Source organism: Musca autumnalis, unplaced genomic scaffold (genome assembly GCF_047663935.1).
Source record: "Musca autumnalis isolate F117 unplaced genomic scaffold, ASM4766393v1 scaffold_1, whole genome shotgun sequence".
Lineage (NCBI taxonomy): Eukaryota > Metazoa > Arthropoda > Insecta > Diptera > Muscidae > Musca > Musca autumnalis.
The window spans coordinates 263,996,566-264,019,559 of record NW_027411644.1 but is presented as its reverse complement, the minus strand read 5'-3'; the positions used below and the strand labels follow the sequence as shown (position 1 = coordinate 264,019,559).

The 22,994-nt window shown below is 32.7% G+C and overlaps 1 protein-coding gene across 2 annotated transcripts in view; it reads left to right on the top strand.

Annotated features, from left to right (window-relative positions):
• The window catches only part of LOC141389494 (headcase protein-like), a 518,007-nt gene that overhangs the window by 2,529 nt on the left and 492,484 nt on the right, over positions 1 to 22,994 (top strand). For both annotated transcript variants that reach the window (XM_073961082.1, XM_073961083.1), the window contains exon 2: positions 9,495 to 11,679. In XM_073961082.1, the coding sequence (XP_073817183.1) occupies positions 9,869 to 11,679 (1,811 nt within the window). In that variant the 5' untranslated portion in view covers positions 9,495 to 9,868. The remainder of the gene's footprint in view (positions 1 to 9,494; positions 11,680 to 22,994) is intronic.

The following is a 22,994-nucleotide window of genomic DNA, read 5'->3' as shown; positions in this document are numbered from 1 at the left end:
AAGCGAGCGCTTTAAAAAATATATATTGACGGACTTACGGCGAAAATGCTATCCATTTTTTAGTTAAAATCGAAAATTTGGATTTGATAGTTCACTTTTTTTAAATGGATTTTTTTTAGTTCCGTTTCGCTTGAGGACAATATTATTAATTAGGTTCTTACGGAAATTATGTAGGGTAATTGCTCCTAACTCCGGCATGTACCAGTAGTCTGCATCTTTCGTATTTGAACTCAAATAACTCAAAATTACTGTAACAAAAATTGAAAATAATTCTAGAAAATCTTCAATCGTATTTGAACTCAAATAACTCAAAATTACTGTAACAAAAATTGAAAATAATTCTAGAAAATTTTCAACAATACTCTCTGCTAACTTTGTGTAACGTTTCATTGAACTAAGACCATTTATTACATCTTAATTTAATTTTTTGTTAGTGAGCGTTTTTCACCACAATCGAAAATGCATGTCTGTTAAGAAAAAATTAGTGGAGACGTCAACATAAAAATTTCTGTAATTATGTACCTATATTAAAATGAACAAATTTTCAATAACATTTTTGTTGTGATGGTAGACTATTTTCAAAAGAACACATTAGAAAAAGAAATTATTGAAAAATGATTTCAATTCTGCATTTTAGCCGTTGATGTCGACTTTAGGGACAACGAAATGTAAGTTTGGCAGAAGTCGACATGGGGTGAAAGCCATATTAGGACTTGTTTGAAGTTAGTTTGAAGTGCGTGCGTTTGTGGCATACCGACAATTAGGTTATAGTTACCGACTATAGACAATAACTAATTTATATATGCAACATATTTAAATTTTCTTAGTTTTTGATGCAAAATTAATTAGAATGTGAACAAAAAATGTAAAAAACTGTTGACTTTTTAAATAATCATGTTGATGTTAAAAAAAGATATTTTAACTGATTACCAAATCTTAAAATTATTTAATTTTTAAAAGCAATATGGATTAAAATAAGACTTATTTGTGTAAAAAAAGCATTTATTGTTGTTTACAATAAAAGAAATGATCAACTTATAACATTTCTTTACTAAAATACGATATGCCGACTACTGAAACATACATATCATGCGGGCAATTGGGAAATGTTGCCGACTACTAGCAAAAAAGCACCATTTCACTAAATTCTCATTTTTCTCATCTTTTATAAGAAATAATTCAAATTTTTTTATTTCATCGAAAAGTAAAAAAAATTTCGAAGCAAATAAACTGGCAATAATGGAAGGATCAAGAGTTCTTCTTCTAAATACAACTTTTGGGGTGGAATATATCTTCCAGGAATAAAGATATTGTCATTATACTAAACATTTTATCAATTTTTACACAAAACTGTTGGTCCATTTCAGCCGTTAAATATTATCTCATTAACAAGTTAAATTGCAGCATTCTTTGTCGTAACCCCAAATTTTGAGTCGATCAGTAATGCCGATCTGTAACCAATTTTTGGATTTACCGACAAAAATCGGTAAAATAAATACGATTATAATATCGGTAATTAAAGATATTTTTCGGTAAGTTATCGACCAATAAAAATAGTCTTAAAGTTCTTACTTACTTACTTAGCTGGCCCATTACAGAACATTTGTTCTATAGGCCGAACTAAGAAGAGATCTCCATTCCTCTCTATTTGTTGCTTTGCACACTGGAATACCGCGCCTTGTCATCTCATCATCCACTTGTTTGCGCCATCTATTCCTTGGCCTGCCAATTCTGCGTGCACCGCCATGTGGCATGTATTCATACGCCTTTTTAGCGGGTTCATCATCGCTCATTCTTATGATATGGCCTAGCCAACGCAATCGCTGCATCTCGATACGTTTAACAATATTGATGTCGTTGTATAGCAGATACAGCTCGTGGTTCATGCGACGTCGATATTCACCGTCAACGCAGATTGGTCCGTAGATCTTTCGAAGAATTTTTCTCTCAAACACACCAAGCACTGCCATGTCTGCTTGCGCAAGTACCCAGGCTTCGGAGCCATACATCAGCACGGGTAGTATCAGTGTTTTGTAGAGCGTTATTTTTGTTTGACGAGATGTGGCTTTGTTTTTAAACTGCTTACTTAATCCAAAGTAGCATCTGTTGGCCAATACAATTCTTCTTTTTATTTCACAACTGATGTCGTTTGTTGTGTTGACGGAGGTGCCGAGGTAGACGAAGTCTTTTACTACCTCAATATTATAGGAACCAACTTCCACAGTCGGTCCGAGCTCAATGGACGCATTGCGCGTCGACACCATCAACTTGGTCTTCTCACCGTTTACCGCCAGACCCACTTTAGCAGATTCTCCTTCGACCTTTATAAAGGTATCAGTTACTTCTTTTACTGATCGACCCATGATGTCTATATCATCAGCATAAGCAAGTAACATGTGACTGTTGGTGTAGATTGTGCCACTTCTTTTGACGTTTGCCTCTCGTATAACCTTTTCTAGCAGGATGTTGAAGAGGTCACACGAAAGGCTGTCTCCTTGTCTGAAACCTCTTTTGGTACCAAACTCTTCGGAGAGGTTCTTTCCTATTTTAACTGAGGACCTCGTGTCAGTTAAAGTCATTTTACAAAGCCGGATGAGCTTTGCGGGAATACCAAATTCAGACATGGCTTGGAATACCTTTGAGCGCAGCGGACTGTCGAAGGCTGCTTTATAATCGACAAAAAGGTGGTAGGTGTCGATCTGCATCTCTTGGGTCTTCTCCAGGATTTGCCGCAGGGTAAATATCTGGTCAATGGTGGACTTGCCAGGTCTAAAGCCGCATTGGTATGGTCCAATAATCTCGTTGACCATTGGCTTTAGTCGTTCGCACAATATCCCTGACACGATCTTGTAGGCAATAGGGAGTAGACTTATGCCCCTATAGTTAGAGCATACAGTCTTATCTCCCTTCTTGTGGACGGGGCACAGGATACTCAGGTTCCAATCGTCGGGTACTCGTTCTTCCTGCCAGATGGTGCTAACTAGCTGATGAATACACCTTATCAGCGTGTCGCCTCCGGTTTTGAACAGCTCGGCTGGTAAGCCATCGGCCCCTGCTGCCTTATTATTCTTCAGCCGATTTATTGCTGTCTTTACCTCATCTTGGCTGGGCGGTATACATTCAATACCATCTTCTGGGATTGGGACTGTGGTATCTTCGTCGTCTTCGCTGCTATTGGATACAAACAGATTTGAAAAATGTTCTTTCCATATCCTGAGTACACTATCTGTATCAGTTACCAAATTACCTTGCTGGTCTCTACAGGAGGATGTGCCTGTACCAAAGCCATCAGTTTGATGCTTGACTCTTTGGTAGAATTTTCGGACTTCATTCTGGCTCCTGTACATCTCGATTTTTTCACACTCCCGCTTTTCCATCTCTCTCTTTTTCCTGCGGAAAAGACGTTTCTCCTCTCTCCTTTTCTCCCTGTATCTCTCTCGTGCGCTACGCGTTGCTACGGATTGTAAAGTAGCCTTATATGCCGCATTTTTCTCTTCAATGGCAGCACGACACTCCTCATCATACCATGGATTCCTTGGTGGAGGTCTCTGGTATCCAAGTATGGATTTTGCGGCTGTTTGCATGGAGTGGGCAATGCTTTGCCATTGCGCTGATATGTTATCGGGATGAGGAGGGCTTTGATTAAGCAATTGGGCTAGTTGAGTGGAATATGCTGTGGCTATCTGTTGTGATTGCAGCTTACCGATGTCTAACTTTCGTGTTGTGTCTGTTCGTACTTTGTTTGCTACGTTTAAGCGGGTGCGTACCTTTGCTGCAACAAGGTAGTGGTCCGAATCAATGTTTGCGCCTCGGAATGATCGTACATCCAACACGCTCGATGAATGTCTTCCATCTATCACAACATGATCAATTTGGTTTCTTGTTTTCTGATCTGGAGACAGCCAGGTGCCCTTATGAATATCGAGATGATTAAATCTGGTACTGCTAACTACCATGTTTTTTGCAGCTGCAAAGTCTATCAGTCTCATACCATTGTCAGATGTTTCACTGTGGAGACTGAATTTCCCGACTGTTGGGCCAAAGATATTCTCCTTTCCAATTTTGGCATTAAAATCGCCTAGAATGATTTTAATGTCATGGGCAGGGCAACGGTCATATGTTTCTTCTAAGCGCTCGTAAAATATATCTTTGGTCTGTTCATCCTTTTCTTCAGTGGGAGCATGAGCGCAGATAAAGCTGATGTTGAAGAATTTAGCTTTTATTCGAATTGCAGCAAGTCTTTCATTCACTGGAGTGAAGCTGGATACAAGATGTTTTAGTCTCCGACTAACTACGAATCCACAACCAAACTCATGCTTTACGTCATGGCAGCTATAATACAGTGCGTCACCTTTAGGTGTTGTTGTGACGCCTTTCCCAATCCATCGTATTTCCTGTATGGCAGTAATATCGGTCTTGTACTTTTCAAGTACGTCTGCCAATGCGAAGACTGCACCTTCTCTATAAAGAGTGCGAACATTCCAGGTGCAGATTCGCAGATCATGGTCCTTAAAACGTTTGCGGGGTTCGTCAACTTTAGAGGGGTTTGTTTTTCTTTTCTTTCGTTTTTTCATAGTAGGCTGTTTTTTCTAGGGGAGGGTTACTAACCCGACGCCCAAACCCAAGTTTTTAACGTTCTTATGGGTGAACGCGCGGCACATGTTAGCTCACTACCTTTAACGGGTGTTAAAGGCAGTTCCCCAGGTGACACCACGGGGAGGTCAGTGTCCACTTGGGATGAAAGAGGGACCAAGATAAATCCTGGGCTTTGCCATGTTAAAACCGGTCAGGACCGTTCCTTGGTATCTTCCATCCCCTACGTCACCCAGTCTTAAAGTTCTACCGACATCAAAAGTGTTGTCAACTTTAATTTAACCCAGATATGCCCAACGTCCTATATATAGGACACACAAAATTCTTGCTAATTTGATATGTTATGTTTATCAAAGTACCGTTTATTTTGGTGATATACTCAGTACACATCTGTAGCTCTTGGGATATTATGTGATTCCATTATTTTGAGCTACTATTTTAGAGTTTTGAGGTCTAGTTCATCGAAGTTGCCACCTATCGCTTAGTTTTTACAATGATTTGCGTTATGACCGATTAATTATTGGGTAGTTTTATAACGAAAACATACACGATGTGGAGCCTACTACGAAAAAACGTTAACTAGACGCCGAAAAGGTGTCTTTGGACTATATTTCAAATGTTTTGTGTCCCATAACTCCCAGTTATAAGATAAAACCCTGTGTCCAAAAGTGGCCTCAAAAACCACTTTTTTCAAAAAATTTTAAAAAAAACATATAAACATACTGTTATTATTTCACATTTGCTTCTAAAATAGTATAAAAATACTTTTAAAATGATCACGATCAAGCAATGGGCATATCTGGGTTAAACCTTTCATTCATAATTTTGCATTTTAATTTTACCGATTTTTGTTGGTAACTCAAAAATGCAATTCTCTAGCACTACAGATTGCGACCTACAGAGCCGCTACAAAATCGTATAAAAAATTTGTTTTCGTCCATTTCACACCCTAATTCTAATGGGAACCAGACCTTAAATCGTGACGATTGGTCCATAATTGATACCTGGAGTTTGATTACAATTTTGAACGGACGGGCGGACACGCATCTCAAAATCGATTTATCCCGTCGAGATATGAATTTTGGTACACTATGAATATTTCGCGGTGTTACATGAATTTTCGGTTGTGGTATTGGGTATAAAAAATTTAGAAAAAATATTAAATGGAAATATCGTTAAAATTTTGTTCAGTTCAATATACCTACAAAGTCTTTAGTCCTTTTTCATACAACTAAAAGCCTATAACTATATAAGAACCCTAGCAGCGGTATCCCACTATTCTAGTGGTACACAAATTTCGAGGAGCTCTCGAACAATCTTTAATTTCTTCATACATTGGTTGCGACCACACGATGTTATGTACATATTTTCAGGGTTTTAACTAATTTTGGCAGTAATATATAGAAACTTTCATTATAGAACCCGGGCTCTCTTCGTTTATTCTTTTTATTAGCCGTTGATTTCAGACGGTGCGCCTAAACCAACTTCAACTGAAAGGAGCTTACACCTGGGAAGTTTCTGAAACTACAATGTTAATAGATTAGAAAAATCAAAAAAATCGCCGGAAGGCTTTTTTTAATAAATCGTGGTCAAAGTTAACGTTTTTAGGTTTTTCGGTATTCCTAACTTAAACTTACATATATATCTCAATAATGGTACAACCCAGGAAAAACATACAAAAGCCAATCTTGTAGACACTTTTTACAGCTATAACATTTTCTCTTGTCCCATTTCGATAAGACTTGCCGTTTTCATACAAAATCATGAAAACGTAAAAAACAAAATGTGACCTGAACTTCTATATCTTAAGAATTTTAAAACCTAGAAATAAATCATAATGTTCACTCCTCTAGAGAATTTTCACAGCTACAACATTTTCTTTAGCCGCATTTCGATAGGACTTGCCGTTTGTAAGTAAAATCTTGACCTTTAACCGCGATTTATTTAAAAATCCTTCCAGCGATTTTTATTTTTTTATTTTTCTCATCTATGAATATTGCTGTTTTATAATCCGCAAAATCTTCCTACGTGTAAGTGGTTTGCATGGTATTGTTTTATAAGGAGGCGATACAGTCAGTGCATTGTCCCAATTTGAAAATCTATAGAGAATCTTATAGAGAATTTTCACTGCTACAACATTTTCTTTAGTCCCGTTTCCATAGGACTTGCGGTTTCTAAGCAAAATCGTGAAAACCTATAATAGCCCTAAAATGTGAACTTTGAGGCCTCCGGCGATTTTTTAGCTTTTTGATTTTTCTCTTCTATGAACATTGTAGTTTCAGAATCCGCACAAACTTCCCAGGCGTAAGCTCCTTTCATTTAACCCGGATATGCCGACGGGCAAACTAATGGAGCAATTTTCGTGATTTTCCAAAATAGCGTTATTATGATTGATAATATTACAAAACTAAAGAAAAAATAGAAAAAAAAAAAATATTTTCTAACTTGGATTTTAAGGCCGTACTACATGTAGTACACTCGGCATATAGGTGTGCAAAATACAAATGTAGTTTTATTATGTTTGGAGGCATAGTCATTGGAGAATTGAGTATAACTTGCACCAATTCATTCCAAATTCGGGGTTTTTATGTCAAATTTCCTGATCACATGCTGAAATAATAGCATCGGTGTCTTCCAGATCTTGCGTTGCTTTTCTCACTGACGGCTTGATACAGATGCCTGTTACAATAACGCAAGTGCAATATCGTCATCGCCATCTGAAACAGTGGAATAACAATTTCGAAAAAAATTAGCTTCAACATCTAATAATGGAGGCGGTAAATTTTTAAAATTCGCTTCATCTTCTCCAGGATCTTCATCTATAATGTAATTAGGAGGGCTTCTATAAAAGTTTTTGGCCTAATAATGAAAACGTCAATATTTATCATCAAAAATAGTTTTGTTGTTTTCTAAAGTATTCTACTCATGATTCAAGCACTTTTTCCACTCCGTGTGAGTGGAAACATAGTTTCTGAACTCTTCAACATCACCTTCTGGCGACGAAAATCGTTGACCATAATTTTTTCTCGATGTGCGGGAATAAAATGAAGTCATTTGTGCAAGTCAAGGCTGTATGGCGGATGACCCATCGAGTCCGGTCCAAAATGCGTTGGTTTGAATCGACGTGTGAGAGCTCGCATTCTCATGGTGCAATTCGACCTTTCTTGTTCGTTTCCGAAGACATCAGACCTAAAACAATTTGTCAAGTAGCCCTTAGAATTTATCGTCCTATGTACGTTTCTCAAGCCGTGTAATCGACATATGATCAGTTTAGCCGCAGAAACAAGTGGCCATCTGTTTCGAATTGCTTCTTCAGTTAGCAACTTTCGTTGGATTTGGTTAGACTTCGAATACCCCCATGGTCTATTACTGTTTTGTTTCGGGCTCATACGCAACGTTTCTTTGCACCGACCGACACGAGCGTTTTTTGAGCGATTGTCAAATTGTGGAGGATCTAATGAGAACAAACCTATTTTACGAACAGGTGTTTATGCAATATTGAAGGTATGCTGGTGCAAAAAATGACCAAGGATGCCTCTATCTCACGGTATATCACATGGCGATTTTGCATTATTAGTTGTTGCACGGCATCAATGTTTTCTGGCATAACCGCCGTTTTTGGACGACAGAAACTTATTTAGTAGGCCTCGTATTCACACCTTCGGCGGGTACAATTGTGATGTCAGAACAATCGTGCTAAAACTCTTCAAATCTTTTTTCTAAGGTCTCTATTATCTCATTTAATGTTAAAAACCTGTAAAAAATATTTGTATTTTTTACACACAAGTGCCGAACGTACTACATGTAGTACGATAGGAAATATGTCAACTAAAATCACATATAATTAATTTTTTGGCATATACCTTTGCTATGTATTGATTTTTACAACTCTTATAATTAGAAAAATATAGATAACCAACCAAAATAAAATATGCATATAAAACTTTTTCGCACCGATTGCGTGGCATCTTCACACTTTTCCGAATTTCACAAAACTGAAATCTTTGATCCCATACAATACGCACAAGCAATTACTCTAGACAAAACTTATCAAAGTACGTCTTGTTCACCGTTATGTTCTGTATCGCCTCATCTAGTTTATAAGAAAATTTAACGTAAAATAAGCGCAGAAACCTGCAAATAATAGGTGTACTACATATCTGGGTTAAATTTGGTTAATTGTTGTTGTTGTTCAATTGTGTGTTAAGTCTATATAAATTCCCTGCGGTTTTTTTAGGAAAACTGTTATTTTCTTGAATGTCTGAAAAACAATGAAAAAGTAAATAAATTAAATTCCCCCCTTCGTAAGCGAACTAGGGCCTCTTGAGCTTACTGTCATCCTTGCTAATACCGACGTCTAATATTGCTATTTTAGTCACTGGCCTTTCTTTTAAAAATAAAGCATATCGCTCATTTACTCCAAGAGGGACATAACTCAAAAAATGCATTTAGCTATTTCTATTTTTTTTCTACAACTTCTTCTTTATCTTGTGTTAGATTTGCATGCTGATATCTCTAAAGCTCGTTGAGTTACAGCCCATTTACTACGAGTTTCTCATAATGCAACACAAAGGTGTTTTGAGTTTATGAGGCTTTAAAAAACTTGCACAGAAATTTAGCACTGATATCTGGCTAACTGTTTGCGAAATACGGTCCAAGTATTTTTTTAGTTTTTTAATAGCCAACTTAAAACGCATTTTTGTCAAAACTTGATTTTTTGAGATATGTCACTTATTGAGTAAATGAGCGATATATAATTTTATCTTAAATGCGTGACTTGGTGTTTTGAATCCAACTGAATCCAATTATGTACATATGTATATGGGATAGTGATATTGACATTTTCAAATAGGTATTCATCTAAAAATATTAATCTAAACATTTGATATTTCTCATTGCAGAATAAATATTCAAAATTTAAAAACAAAATCATAAACTGTAAACATTTTCAAAATTAAAAAGAATTTTCAACTTTTAAGAACTTTTAATCAAAAACACTTAACAACTGAAAAGCAATAAAATTCTTCAATATTACAATAAATAAAGTCTTCACTTTTTCAACAAATCAACAACAAAAATGTGTATAAAAGCAATATTATCGCGAAACAAAATAAAAAGGAATTAAAACAAGTTCGATTTTCTACTGTCAGCTTTTAACAACAACAACAGCAACTTTGTATTGATAAACAAAAGTAAAGCTACTACATTTTTTTTCTGCACTAAAGTCAAGCATCATCAAGTTTATTTCGTTATCGGTACTGCAAGCCCCATTTAAATGCTACTTATGGCGCCACGTCGCAATCACAATACCAATAGCATTGTAACGCAGCAAACACCGCAACAATCAACCACAAATCAAGCATTGTCGTCCTCAGCTTCTTTAACATCATCGGTGGCAGCCACATCTTCATCTTTTTTAGTGGCCAATTCCTCGGCGTCAACGACAACAGCAACAACGCTGTTTAACAGCTTCTATACAACACCCCCATCCACACAACAACTAACAGAAGAATCTGGCATTAGTAGCAGCAACGGCACCCACAATAACGGCGCCAGCAATATGTCACCCATGCAAACCGCAATAACCACCAATAACAACAACAATACATTGACTCCTAATCACAACAACAACAATAACAAGGGAGATCAATATGTTCGTTGTTGCCATCCCGGTGGTGAATGTTTCAAATCCGATTCGCCACTCATCAATTTGGATGATTTATCCGATTGTGTGAAAGTGATTTGCAACAATGAGAACTGTAATGTGGGTCAGTATATGCATCGTGAATGTTTCGACAATTGGGAGCAATCGATTCTGCAATCGCTCAAGTCTATGGGTGGTAGGGCGCGTTCTTGGTCTGATCGCCAAAAAGCTCAAAATCTCTGGACCAAGAAGGGTTATGATTTAGTGTACAAGGTGTGTGGTTGTAAATGTTCTCGGGGACATTTACGCAAGGATTTGGAATGGGTGGCACCCAAACCTGCTGGTCAGCAATATGCCATGAATGGCCAAAGGATAATGAATGGCAATGCAACGAGCAATGGCAACGGTGGTTGCCAGGAAGATGAGGAGAAGAAGAAAAAGAAAAATAAACGCAATCGCCAGCAACAGCAGCAGCAACAACAGCCGCAGCCGCAGCAACAACAAAGTAATCAAAACAATAAAACTTTGGCACCTTTGCAGGTCAATGGTCAACAACAACAACAACAGCAGCAGCCGCAACAAATGTCGAGTGTAGTGTCTGCCAACGCCAACAGTGTGGTGGTGGAAGAACAAAAAACCGATAACAATGCTGGCCATCAAAACGGTACTTCCAATTCCACCTCATCTTCAGCTAACGGAAATACTACAACCAATGTAGGTGTCATTGGTTCGGGTTTGCATCACCAGCAACAACAACAACAATCGCAACAGCAGCAACAAAATCAAATGCAAAATAATACCAATACTGGCCTAGCCAACGTCATGTCCTCCATCAGTAATCTGTTGAATGGCTCCAATAATATTTTGGGTTTAGATTTACGCCCACGCACCAACAGCATTTCATCGGCCAGTAATAGCCACAGTGGTTCCACATCACCATCAGCAATATCTTTCTGTAGTGGTGAACTGACTATGGTACCGGCTACATCGGCCACTTGCTCTGGCCTATCGAATTCAACCTCTTCATCATCTTCTACGTTGAATAACAATCAATTGGTCAACTTACAAAATTTAAATTTAAATGGATTTTATCCTCAAGCCACATTAAACAATCAACAGCAGCAACAGCAAACCTCATTAATGCAACAACAGCAACAACAATCGTCTCTAACTAAAAATATTCTAAATGGATTACAATCGACTGTCCTCTTGGGAAATGCCTTAGGCGTCGGCTCATCAGTTACCGTTACCAATAATCCTACTACAGCCTCTGTAGTTGCAACCACAGCTTTATTGATTAAGCAACAACAACAGCAGCAACAACAATGTGCTTCTGCCAATATTTTGACTAATGGTCTTAAACAGTTGTCACCATTTGAACAGCAACAACTGTTGTTGCAACAAAAAGTCAAAGAAGTCGAATTGTATTCAGAGAGAGTTCGGTAAGTACAACGATTTACTTTTTCTTACTTTATGGTATTTAATAAATATGACTGCGCCCCTTTTATAGACCTCAACCTATTTACCCTTCAGATAGTATAATTTTTTTATAGATATAAGAAATTTGCAGAATCTTATGAGCATAGAAGAACTTTAACCACCCTTTCATAATCTAAAAACTTTCATAGACTTTTTCTAGACTAAAATACAGTTTGAAACTATGTTAATTTCTTATGGACTATGGCCTCCTTTCTCTAAAATACCTTTGAGGACATATTAACAGAAGGCCTTCCAAGGGTTTTCTGTAATAGAATGGAAATCACCTTTATATAGGAAAAGCATTTGGAAATATATAAGACATTCCAAGGAATTTTTAATAGTAAAAATATTTCAAGTATCTTCTAAATATAGAACAATGGAAACAGGTATTTTCTATCGATAGCAGCACTTTCTTATAAAGATTCTCTTCCATCTAAAGACGGAAGAACTTCTATCTACAAGCGACCTTCTACGGATATAACCCATTAAAAAACTCATTACAAATATCCCTATCGTTGACTACTAAAGGGTGTAACTACTTATTTGACTATTTATTCGTCGACTTTTAGAGTTTTTTACCGGGAAGGAATACAAAGATCATCTACACGGAGAAAAAAACATATCTAACTCTAAAGCCGTAAGCTGAAACTTTCATACGAAACTTTCCCATTATTTTGGCGTTCATAGATCGAGTTCCATACTAAAGCAATTTTATGAAATTACTGTATTGGGGAACTCGACCTAAGAACGCCAAAATAATGGGAAAGTTTCGTATGAAAGTTTCAGCGTGTGGCTTTAGAGTAGCATATGTCAAAACATAACATATGTTTGGGTCCTGCAAACAAATTTATGTTTGGGTGTAAACAAATATTTGTTTAGATATAAATACAAACCCAAAAGCCACAAAAAACAAACACATTCACCAATGGGCGTTCACTTCCTCTCAGTAAGCGCTCTCTGGTTATTTCTAACATATACACACATTTATAAATGGTGGTGGTTTATTGAACTGCTCAGAAATACCAAATACAAAAGCAACAACAGACACATAGGTACATAAAAAATTTCAAAGAAATACATAAAAGACTTTATGAAAAGAAAAATGGAATTTATAAAGAGTTTTAAAAAGAAAAAAATATACAGAAACATTTTTGAACGCTTCTGTTTAGTTGTGAAATAAAACTCATTTTCTTCAAAGTTGAAATCATCAGCGGGAAATCGGCATCTGGGATCAAATGATTATATAATGTAATAAATAGGTACATCCATATTTTAAATATACATATGTATTTATATGAAAAATGTATTGATGTAATTACCATTATCAAATGCGATTTCTTCCTTGTCCAATAAAATATTTCCATTCACATTTTTTATTCAATTATAAAATGTATTGGACATTTAATTTACTAAAAAGCCCCATTTCTTTAAGAAAACACAAAACACTGATTTATTCATTTGCGTTACCGTCTTTACTCAACGATTGTATTTAGAAAACTGAAGAAAAAAGAACTACATAATTCTTACCATTTTTTCCTTTTCGCTTGCTACGTTGGTTAACAACAACAAAGCCCGAAACACACGTGTATGGCCGCATACACACCACCAAAAAAACAAACTTTTTTACTCTCCCGTCTTCGCTTCTGTGTATTCTATCACACCATACACACTGCATTCCGCAGTCGCCAGAGCCCTGTTGTTACTCTCTTTGACAAAAATCCTCTCTCCACCCATATAAAATATGTTCTAACATAAAAAATATATTCGTACCCAAACAAATAAAATTGAGATATGCTACAAAATGTTGCAAACATATATTTGTTTGGACACAAATTATGTTTGGATCCAAACATATATTTGTTTGCAACCAATCCCAAACAAATATTTGTTTGGATCCAAACATCCATCTGCGTGTAATGACTGTAACCCTACCACAGATTTTCTAAAGTAAGAAGAAGTGTTATTCTACCGATCGGCAGTGACCTCTCCAAGGATCTTCCCGAAGAAGAAGAAAAAGTGATATTCTATAGATTGAAATTGGAAAATATAACAGCTCTCACAGACCTTTCAGAGATCTTCTATCGTTAGAAGCCCTCTGATGGCAGAATTCCCCACTCTAATGACCCTTCATAAATCGAAGATCTTTTAAAGATGGAAGACCTTGTAAAACAATAGGTGACCGACAAAGCCTTGTATATATCTTCTAATGACTGAAACTCCCAATGATATTCAAAAGTTCGAGAGTTCCTTTTTAGATCAATAGAAAACTCTAAAGGTCTTCTTGAGGCAGAAGATTGAAGAAATATCTCGTATAGATGACTTTCTGTTTATATATAGAAACATGGCCAATGACACTTTATATTGAGGAAGTAGTAGAGATAAGTTCCTGAAACCTAGGAAAATTAGCTGTATTTAGATACCTGTTCTGTAATCGATAATCAAAGATGGACTTTACTTTATATACCGTAATTGTGAAAATATTTTATAAGAATCCTAATTTTTAAAACCAAAATTCGCCATAAAATGTAATATAAATGTCTTCTAAGTACGTTTAAAGACCGATTCCCCATCCATGATAGAATACCTTCCTCTAAAGAATTTGTATTACTAAAATGCCTTCCAAGAAAGAAACCCTTCTAAATGACTTTTAGATAGAGGTCTTTCTTGGATTTTCTGAGGATAGAAGTTATTGAAAGATTTTGCAAAAGATTTTTGATCTTTCGAATATCGCCAACAGACCATCTGGAGGTAGGTAGTAACCTCTCTTAAGTACTTCTATGGACAGATGATACAATAACTATTTTTTGTAGAAAAAACTTTCCCACTTTATAGACAAAGCTCTGTCCAAGGCATCTAAGGACTCCTATGCAAAATATTCTACAGTAAAAATGACTTCCAAAGTCGTCTAAAGACAGATTCCCCATCCAAGATAGAATACCTTCCTGCAATAACTCGAAAATACATCCGAAGATTAAATATGTACGATATAAAAGCTTCTAAAGAGGCTCTAAAAGATTTCCAGGACTAAAAAGCCTTCCAAGACAGAATACTTTTTAAATAATAATTCTAGATAGAGGTATTTCTTGGATTTACTGAGGATAGAAGTTATTGAAAGATTTTGCAAAAGATTTTTGGCCTATAGACCACAGTCTCTCTAAAGGACTTCTATGGACAGATGATACAATACAGTTTTTTGTAGAGAGAAAACTTTCCCACTTTATACCCGAAGCTCTTATGTTCAAAGCATCTAAGGACTCCTATGCCAAATATTCTACAGTAAAAAATGACCTCCAAAGTCCATCTAAGAATACTCTTCGAAGGTATTGTAATGATAGTAAAATTATTCCAACAAAGAAGATCTTACAAAGGAACTCTAATGATAATATTTGCATATGCAAAATTTATGCATTTTACATATATTCTTATGCAACAAATATTTCAATAACACTGTGACACAAAATGGAACTCAAAGTCTGGGGGGTGGAAAATTTCTTTTGAATATGAAAGCCCTTGATGAGTATATTAGGAACCCAAAAGGAAATTTTCGCCATAGGTCAAGTTTCTGAGATATCGCGCGATGAAGTTTTTGATTTTTTCCCTATAATACTTGGGAAAATAGATCCATATCTCTGTTTGGCGTTGTTGTAGCTTCGTTTTGTGGTGACATGTCTTCAGTGAAATCGATTGGCGAATCTTTTTTTAGAACATTACATTCTTCTAACTCAATGTCTTTCATGTCCTTTTCGTCCTTTATTTCTTGAACCGTAGTGAAAGTACCACAAGATGAGATTTTTCAGCATCCAAATATTCTACAAAAATGTTGCTCAGAAGATTTTAGGTACGGTTCTCTTTGACAACTAATCAATTTTGTCGCGTTTTCATTGTCCTTTTTGACATTTAATCGGTTTTGGTTCAGAAATAAACTATGTTTTGTTTTTCTGTATATTCGTCATTGGGTATTTATTGGTATGTACACATAACTATTGGTTATTGCTTATGTAGACATCTGGGGGGCTTCTGAAATTTTTACCACAAATAGCTCTTGAAATGACGAACACGTTAAAAACATTTTTTTTTGGAGGATAGATCCGGTTATCTCAATTTTGGAACCGGATATTCCGACATTAAAACCGATTTTTGAACCGGTTTTAAGTAACCGATTAAACTTATATGTATACCATTAAAAAGGTTATAGAGTTGTCAATCAAATTAAATTAATTCGCTTCTGAAAACTTTGTTAGTTGCAATTCTAGAACAAAAAAACCGTTTTCTTAAACCGCTTTTAAGGAAAAATATCAATACGCGCAAATATGGAGATCAAAGGCTGGGGGGCGAACAATTCTTTTTGGCGATGAAAGTCGATGAAGGAAATATTACGAACCCGGAAGGGCAGTTATGCCGTAGGTCAAACTTCTGAGCTATAGCGAAATGAATTCTTTCTTGACAAACTATACATACCTACATGACAAAAACCCTAACGAAATTTGATCGCGCCATAACTCAGAAGTTTGACCTACGGCATAACTGCCCTTCCGGGTTCGTAATATTTCCTTCATCGACTTTCATCGCCAAAAAGAATTGTTCGCCCCCCAGCCTTTGATCTCCATATTTGCGCGTATTGATATTTTTCCTTAAAAGCGGTTTAAGAAAACGGTTTTTTTGTTCTAGAATTGCAACTAACAAAGTTTTCAGAAGCGAATTAATTTAATTTGATTGACAACTCTATAACCTTTTTAATGGTATACATATAAGTTTAATCGGTTACTTAAAACCGGTTCAAAAATCGGTTTTAATGTCGGAATATCCGGTTCCAAAATTGAGATAACCGGATCTATCCTCCAAAAAAAATTGTTTTTAACGTGTTCGTCATTTCAAGAGCTATTTGTGGTAAAAATTTCAGAAGCCCCCCAGATGTCTACATAAGCAATAACCAATAGTTATGTGTACATACCAATAAATACCCAATGACGAATATACAGAAAAACAAAACATAGTTTATTTCTGAACCAAAACCGATTAAATGTCAAAAAGGACAATGAAAACGCGACAAAATTGATTAGTTGTCAAAGAGAACCGTACCTAAAATCTTCTGAGCAACATTTTTGTAGAATATTTGGATGCTGAAAAATCTCATCTTGTGGTACTTTCACTACGGTTCAAGAAATAAAGGACGAAAAGGACATGAATGACATTCAGTTAGAAGAATGTAATGTTTTACAAAAAGATTCGCCAATCAATTTCACTGAAGACATGTCACCTCAAAACGAAGTTACAACAACGCCAAACAGAGATATGGAGCTATTTTCCCAAGTATTATAGGGAAAAAATCAAAAAATTCATCGCGCGATATCTCAGAAACTTGACCTATGGCGAAAATTTCCTTTTGGCTTCTTAGTATACTCATCAAGGGCTTTCATCTCCAAAAGAAATTTTCCACCCCCCAAAAATGCTGCTGCACAGTGTAATAGGCACAAAAATGTTTGTACAATTTTTTTGTTTAAAATTCTCTTCAGACAAGTCAATGAAATAGAGAAGTGTATAACCACAGCCACAACCTTCAAAATATTTATGGGGGCTATATGAAGACCTGAACCTATACCGACAAATTTTAGTTGGAAAGTTTTATACCCCCAAGGAGGACTTAATACCAAATATCAGCCATTTCGGAGGGATATTGAGGCCACAACCTTAAAAAGTACCAGAAATCGGGAGGTACCGTTCAACGGGGGTAATATTAAGACGTGGACCTATACCGACAAATTTCAGGTCGAGAGTTTTATACCCTTAGCGAATACTAAATACCAAATTTCAGCTATTTCGGAAGGATATTGAGGCCACAACCTTAAAAATACCGGAAATCGGGAGGTACGAAGACTTAATAGCAAATTTCTGCCATTTCGGTAGGATATTCAGGCCACAAACCTTTGCATATGATTTTGCGTATACTCATTTTATGTAAATATGTCAAAATATGCAAAAATTTCTGGGCCTAATTCGTTTTATTTTGTGATAAAACGAGTTTCTGTCTAATCAGATTTTATCTACGACCACCCTTAACCATATATGCATTTGCATAGGATTCCGCTGTCTACTCACCAAGAAGCCTTAGGACGATAAAAAAACCCTTCTGACAATTTTCTATAAAATGACGAAGTTCAAATGCTTTTCACTGATTGAATCCCACAAGACAGACGTTTTTCTATAGTTAAAAAGCTTACACAGGTTTACTCAGCCAAAGGTCTTCTAATTACAAATTAAAATCGACCGGTTATCTATTAAAATCTACTGCTTATCTATTAAATAAGTCCTTTATATCTCATAACCATATAAACATTAGATAAGTTTCTTCCTTACAGATATATTCTATGAAAGAACATCGATTTTTTTAATGAATATATCTTCCATATATTAGAGTTTCCCACGAACTTCTATAGCCAACATACCTTCTACAAGTCTCTTATTAGCTCGAGCAGATTTGAATCAGAGGTCGGCAAAAGCCGATTATCTGTTACTACACATTCGCTTGTCCTATGTTTTTCATACCACTGCCATCGCCCCTTAGCTTAATTGCTAATATACCCTCAGGTTATTCTATAGCTCAATTATACTCTTAAAATCTTCCAAAGAACGCATACATTCAAATAGAGATCTACAAGATCTGCTTTTGTAGTGCTTGTACTTTCATCGCTCCTAGTTTTTTGCTTTTAATTATTTTTTGGAGATAATTTGTGTTTTGTATTCAAGCAATAGTGCGAATACCCACTAGAAGGCAAGCAACGATCTGCACTCAGTCAGCAGTGATCCGTTTTTCTAGAGTGAATAATACTTTGGTCCTTCGAGGATATATAAGTCTAGAATCAAAGAATTTTAAAAAATCGATTTTTCTGGTAATATAATCCACATTTTAAATTAAAAATATCAATTTTTTTAATATTGTTATAAAACGGATTACTCGAAGGACCAAATAATTTTAAACACTTTATATTGGTGCTTTGAGATAGCTATGAAATTCTGATCCATTTTTACGTTTTAATATTCTTTAATTTACTATTCTAACACCCTGTTTTTGTAACTTATTTTTGTTCGGTCGCCTATATTCCTAATAATTTAAGCATCCATAGCTCTGCCCCCAGTGACATACAGACCTAATTTTTCTTAGACGCGTTCCATATTTACTAAGGAATTCCTCATTTAAGAATCCGAGCTCTACATTTGTGCTAAGGTGAGTAAATCGATCTACAAAATTTGAAAATTCGTGTGACCCCACCAAGCATTTTTATAAAATAGAGTCTGTTTGCTTTCTAACTTAAAAAAAAATAATATTTTCAATATAAGTTTATTGTAATGATAATAAATCTTTCTATAAATAAATATAGAATAAATAAATATTTTTTTTACACCTCAATCCCTAATCAATAAAACATTATCACAAGAATGCATAAATTCCCAGCAATTTCTCTGTGCTGCTCTACTTAAAAGCGTGATTTGTATTCATTATCTGCTTATTGTTCATCGTTATCAACTCGTTTTATTGACTCCAAGTGCGGCGCTTAATTTATACAAATTGACAGAGAGATGATGGAATTACCCATTCCAAAATAACAATTTTCTGCTTTTGTAGATCTAAATACAAAAAAAAAAAATGCAATAATTGTTACGCTATCCCCGGATTGACAGTTAAACCAGTTTTTTTATGAATTAATTTTAAATTTTTAGTACAACCAATAATGCATTTGCAATAGCCTTGAATAATTCAACATTTTTTTAGTTGCTTTTCTTAATCTTCAAACAAAAGTTTGTCGTTGTGCAAAATATAAATTTAAACATAGTCGTCCCCACTTAAAAAAATTAAATAAAATCACATTATGAAATAAATATATGAAAATTTGCACACAAATGTTTGATTAAAACATTGGAGAAACAAACATTTTTTTAATGATAACAACCAAACACAACAACAGCAGCTTTTTTTTACCGGAATATGTTTTTCAACGCATATCATTATAGCGACTGAAAGTGAACTTTTCAATAATTATATGTAATAATATTATTGTTTTTTGGAATTTGTGTTCCCAACAATTTTAAAAGAAATGTTGTATTTGGAAGGAAGTAAAAGGCGAATTCTAATTAGTTGCGTTAATGACATTAAGTACTATTTTGGTCCTTCGAGCTGTAGCTACATAAGTAGCAAGAGATATATATCAGGTGCAGTAAAGAAAACATTTTAATTAACATTTTTGGATTGAAAATTTTTAAACATCTCTTTAGCCAATTTTTCCGTAGTTATTAAATTGTCTCTATTATTCAATTAATATTTTGGTCCTTCAGGCTTCATATGTTAGCAATAATAAACTAATATTTTAATTAAAATAATAAGATTAATATTAGAAATAATTTTGTCAATCATTCGTAAAATGTGGTTTGTCATCTTTTGGTCCTTCAAGTTTTATACACAAACTAGTCAGTCAATTTTGCCCTTGGATCTTGATATAATATACATTTTCTCAGATCGAAGTACCAAATTTCAAATAAAAACAATTTTGGTTTTGCAATTTTTATAGAGCAGCTCTTAAGTAATTCTAATTTAATAATTCAGTAAAAATTAATAAGGTTCTTTAATAGAAATATTTTTAATAATTTAAATTTTATTAATCAATCGTAGGATAACGCATTTAATGTTTTAATCCTTCGAGTTTCATATACATATAAGCAAGACAATCAATTTTCGACTATGAATTTCAATGTGATTTTAGATCGAAGGACCAAATTTATAATAAATAAAAAATCAATTATTCTTTTGATTTTGTTGTTGTGTAGAGCAGCTCTAACCAAAAGTTGATTAAAACATCTATTTATATTTGCATTTTAATTTCCTGTTATCGAAATGCAAAATTGCTGTTTTCAAAAATAAAACCCACACAACCTTGACCTACCGAATTCCCTCCACGAAAAGGAAATGCATAATAACAACAAATGAAATTCGTCACTTTTTGTTGTTAAGCAAAAAATTAACATAATTTCTCAAAAGTTAGTGATGATAATAAACAATGAACAAAGAAAAGGGAATATATAATAAACAATATAATGAAGTTGAATAAACAAAAACAACGACAAGAATGACACGATAAAACAGAAACTAAATTTAAATTATAACAACAACAATAAATTAAATAAACTTTAAGGCGACTGGCTGCAAATGATATTTCCTTAAAAAACACAAAAGTATTTAATACCATGAGTATGACTTAATATTATTTTTAGCACTTTTAATGAATAAGAAATTTTAAAAGTGGTAATAGAATTTACGTATGAGACCATATATAGAACATTTGTTCCATAAGCCGGACTAAAAAGTGATTTTTCTGTAATTTTGGTCATCATGCCTTCAGTTATGGCCCATTAAATGGTCACCCACTCGGATGGTCAAATGGTCATCCAATCCTTACTGAACACTTGGTAGTATCAGTGTCGTTTAGAGTGCCCCAGCAATAATTTAATGTCTGCATATTTATATATATTATTTAATACATTACTACGTAATGACTGTTCAGTATGAAAGAGGTTGCACAGATTTTGATCAATACTAAAGGAGAATTTTGCACGCATCATAGCCTTTCTTGGATTTTATTCTGACTCCAGGATATTACTCCTGCGTGGGATTTCTAGTTTCATTTGTAATTACTCCATTTGTAATTCGAATTATTCGATTTGTAATTCGAATTATTCCATTTGAAATTCGAATTATTCCATTTGTAATTAGAAACATTCCATTTGTAATTCGAATGATTTCATGTGTAATTTCAAATAAAATAATTCGAATTACAAATGGAATAATTCAATAAAATAAAATAATAATAATAATAATAATAATAATAATAATAATAATAATAATAATAATAATAATAATAATAATAATAATAATAATAATAATAATAATAATAAAATAAAATAAAATAAAATAAAATAAAATAAAATAAAATAAAATAAAATAAAATAAAATAAAATAAAATAAAATAAAATAAAATAAAATAAAATAAAATAAAATAAAATAAAATAAAATAAAATAAAATAAAATAAAATAAAATAAAATAAAATAAAATAAAATAAAATAAAATAAAATAAAATAAAATAAAATAAAATAAAATAAAATAAAATAAAATAAAATAAAATAAAATAAAATAAAATAAAATAAAATAAAATAAAATAAAATAAAATAAAATAAAATAAAATAAAATAAAATAAAATAAAATAAAATAAAATAAAATAAAATAAAATAAAATAAAATAAAATAAAATAAAATAAAATAAAATAAAATAAAATAAAATAAAATAAAATAAAATAAAATAAAATAAAATAAAATAAAATAAAATAAAATAAAATAAAATAAAATAAAATAAAATAAAATAAAATAAAATAAAATAAAATAAAATAAAATAAAATAAAATAAAATAAAATAAAATAAAATAAAATAAAATAAAATAAAATAAAATAAAATAAAATAAAATAAAATAAAATAAAATAAAATAAAATAAAATAAAATAAAATAAAATAAAATAAAATAAAATAAAATAAAATAAAATAAAATAAAATAAAATAAAATAAAATAAAATAAAATAAAATAAAATAAAATAAAATAAAATAAAATAAAATAAAATAAAATAAAATAAAATAAAATAAAATAAAATAAAATAAAATAAAATAAAATAAAATAAAATAAAATAAAATAAAATAAAATAAAATAAAATAAAATAAAATAAAATAAAATAAAATAAAATAAAATAAAATAAAATAAAATAAAATAAAATAAAATAAAATAAAATAAAATAAAATAAAATAAAATAAAATAAAATAAAATAAAATAAAATAAAATAAAATAAAATAAAATAAAATAAAATAAAATAAAATAAAATAAAATAAAATAAAATAAAATAAAATAAAATAAAAATAAAATAAAAATAAAATAAAAATAAAATAAAATAAAAATAAAATAAAAATAAAATAAAAATAAAATAAAAATAAAATAAAATAAAATAAAATAAAAATAAAATAAAAATAAAATAAAATAAAAATAAAATAAAAATAAAATAAAATAAAAATAAAATAAAAATAAAATAAAAATAAAATAAAAATAAAATAAAAATAAAATAAAAATAAAATAAAAATAAAATAAAATAAAATAAAAATAAAATAAAATAAAATAAAAATAAAATAAAAATAAAATAAAAATAAAATAAAAATCAAATAAAAATCAAATAAAAATAAAATAAAAATAAAATAA